The 3,243-nt window shown below is 36.4% G+C and overlaps 1 protein-coding gene across 1 annotated transcript; it reads right to left on the bottom strand.

Annotated features, from left to right (window-relative positions):
- Positions 1–1,459: 1,459 nt before the first annotated feature.
- On the bottom strand, positions 1,460–2,542 carry LOC138877067 (uncharacterized). The gene is made up of 2 exons (XM_070156541.1): positions 2,258–2,542; positions 1,460–2,170 (listed from the first exon to the last, which is right to left on the bottom strand). Exons 1-2 carry the CDS (start codon positions 2,540–2,542, stop codon positions 1,460–1,462), a joined length of 996 nt encoding a protein of 331 aa, XP_070012642.1.
- Between the last annotated feature and the right edge of the window lie 701 nt (positions 2,543–3,243).

The raw sequence follows: 3,243 nt of genomic DNA, 5'->3' as shown, positions 1-3,243 counted from the left end.
AATTATTATTAAGAACTAAATTAAGTTATAAAAGCGCAAATTAACTTCCAATAACAATTAACGCACAATTAAGTAATAATTAAGCATAAAATTGTTCATTTGGACATTAAATGCTAAAAATGCAAAAGATGCCTATTTTTGTAAGTTTTAATTTTTGTAAACAAATTTAATTACTAACAATTGTAGAATTAAATCCTACATGCAAAAATGCGACATATTTTGTATTTTTTATTAATCAAATAAACATGCATAGACAAACATACAAATAGTTACACAAAATATCACAAAATATCACAAAAATTGCACACCAAGAAAAATTATTTTATTTTTGAATTTTTTGGGAGTAATTCTCATATAGGGCAAAAATCACGTGCTTACAAGGATGACAACAAACTGTGAACTTCTTGATTAAAGAATTCACTACCATTATCGGTTCTCAGAGTCTTAACTATTGTGGAAAATACATTCTTCACCTTTGTTAGAAACTCTTTAAGGACAACCACTGTATCAGACTTAGAAACAAGTAAGAAAACCCAGGTAAATCTGGAAAAGTCATCTACAATAGTAACAAAGAACCTTTTACTGTCATATGTAGGTACTCTATATGGCCCCCATACATCACAATGAATCAGTTCAAATATATCATTAGAGGTAGTAGTACTTAGCTTGTAAGGTAACTTTGACTGCTTGGCTAAAGGGCAGACAATGCAATGTGTGTGATTATCCTTCAAACTGCTTAGAGTTGTATGCTTCTTGATTACATCTATAGGTGCATGACCTAGTCTTCTATGCCACAGTGCACTAGATTCAGAGTGTTCACTAGTCATACAAGCAGACTTATTTTCAGGCATAGTAGACTTATATACAGAGTTCACCTGCACATTTTTATTCCTTTGTTGAGTTGAATCATGACTGAATATACCACCGACTAATTTCTTGCCTTGTAATAGGTACAGTCCCTTGTCCTCCTTACCAATCCCCTTCACCTGACCATTGTAGAGATCCTGGAAGATACATAAGTCAGGAAAGAATGCCACAAGACACTGCAGCTCTTTAGTCAGTTTAGATACTGACAGTAGATTGTACTTAAACTCTGGAATGTACAACACATTGTTGATATCCTGATTGTTAAGAACACTTGCTTTTCCTATATGTGTAATAAAGGCAACATCCCCTGTTGGCAAGTGAACTTTACTTCCCTTTTGAGAGGGAATTGACTGACATGAACTTAGCATTTCTAGCGTGGATGTCATATGATTTGAAGCTCCAGAGTCTATTATCCAATTGAGATTAACAGCCTTGGATAACAGAGCTATTAGTTTACCTGCAGTTGCACCTCTGGCAGAAGAGCCTTCATCTGCTCCCTTGTTAAGTAGTTGCACTATCTGCTGATATTGCTCCTGTGTAAAGTAAGGGACTGTTTGTTGTTGCTGATTCTGGACTCCAGTTGGTACAACATTCATCTGTATTTGTTGAGGCTGGAAACCAGATGTAGGTGAAGTCCCACACTACAAACCTCCAAATTGCATCTGCATATGAGCATTTTGCATAGTAGGACTGTAATTGGTATAGACATGATTAGCATACGTTCCTGAGTTGCTTCCCTCTTCTTCATCTTAAGGTTGGACTTGAAGTCTTGAGGATATCCTATTAGTTTATAACAGTTCTCCCTAGTATGACCTTTGTAGTTACAATAATCACAAATCAGTGTCTTCTTCTGAGCTCTAAACTGTCCAGTGCCAGGATTTGGATTTTTGTTGCCATACATAGCAGTGCTGTCATTACCTTCTGTTACTTGCATCATTTGCGTGAAGTTTGCCAGATTTCTCTGACTTTCAACATCCACAAGGAGAGAATATGCCTTGTTTATACTAGGTACTGGTGTCATCATCATTATTTGACTTCGAGCTTGAGAATAAGAGTCATTCAGTCCCATAAGGAACTGAAGCAACCTATGATATTCAAAGTGCTCAGCATATTTCTTTGACTCTGAACACGGACAACCAGGACAAGGCATGAGTGCATCAAACTCATCCCATAGATCTCTTAATTTCGAGAAATAATCAGCTATATTCATTGTTCCTTGTGTTAATGTATGGATCTCTCTGTGCAAGTACAGAACCCTAGATCCATTCACTTTGTCAAATTTTTCCTTCAGATCTTCCCACACCTTGTGAGCATTGGAGGCGTACACTACAGTGCTTCACAAACCTGGACGTACAACATTTATAATCTAAGAGAGTACTACAACATTTACCTTTTCCCATTGTTCATGAAATTCAGGTTCAAACTTCGATTTTGGGTACCTACCATCCACAAATCCTAGTTTGCTTTTACCTAATAGACCTATTCTCATAGATCGACTCCACAAAGCATAGTTATCCGACCCAGTTAGCTGAAGAGAGATGAGTGAGCTACCTGGAGTATCTGTTGGTTGAAGATATAGAGGGTGATTATGATCTATCGTAGGGAAAATAGCTGGAGCAGCTAGTACATTCGCACGTCTGGGAGCACTCTCATTTATTTCTTCTTCTATAGCCATTGATGAAACTTTTTAGAGGTCAAATTGAGCAAAACCCTAGCTCAGAGGTGTTGTTACCTTCAGACACTTCAGCTGAACTTCAGTAACACACATACACGCAGATGAGCGAGGAACTAAGCTCTGATCATAGACACTAGCTCTGATACCATGTTAGCTTCCATAGTTGTGGAAGTTCTCAGATCGAAGGTCAGCTTAGAGAGAAGGCTAAGAAGAGAAAGGGATTAACCGTTCTATTGAAGGAAAAAAAATGAAAGTCTCTTTGTATATTAGCTCCTATTGTGTATTTGTACACTTTAACATACACTTACTTCCTAACTAACCACATTAATTAGATTTAACTAACTATAGGTAGCTAACCATAGTTTACTAACTCCACTTCTCTCAACACAAACTAGTAACTAACTTTGGGAGGGAAATCGAAGGAGCTATAACTAACTCATTGTCTATATAAGAAACATCACTAGCTCAAACTAATCAATCCGCCAATTATAGTTAGAGAGGTGCGTAGTCTTAGTTTTAATATCCTTTTAATTTTTTTTCCAGATTTGTTGCTGCTTTTATTTCTTCTTCCTTTTTTCTATTGTATGATTAAAGTTTCAGTTCTCTCTCTCTTTTAGATACTCAGTTTGGCAGTGCCATTTAAAGGTTTTTACAGTTTCTGGAGTAAGAACTTCTGGTTAGTATGTTGTTAATCTTTTGAG

Source organism: Nicotiana sylvestris, chromosome 1 (assembly GCF_000393655.2).
Source record: "Nicotiana sylvestris chromosome 1, ASM39365v2, whole genome shotgun sequence".
Classification (NCBI taxonomy): Eukaryota; Viridiplantae; Streptophyta; class Magnoliopsida; order Solanales; family Solanaceae; genus Nicotiana; species Nicotiana sylvestris.
The sequence above is the reverse complement of the archived record's forward strand: the minus strand, read 5'-3'. Positions and strand labels throughout refer to the sequence as shown.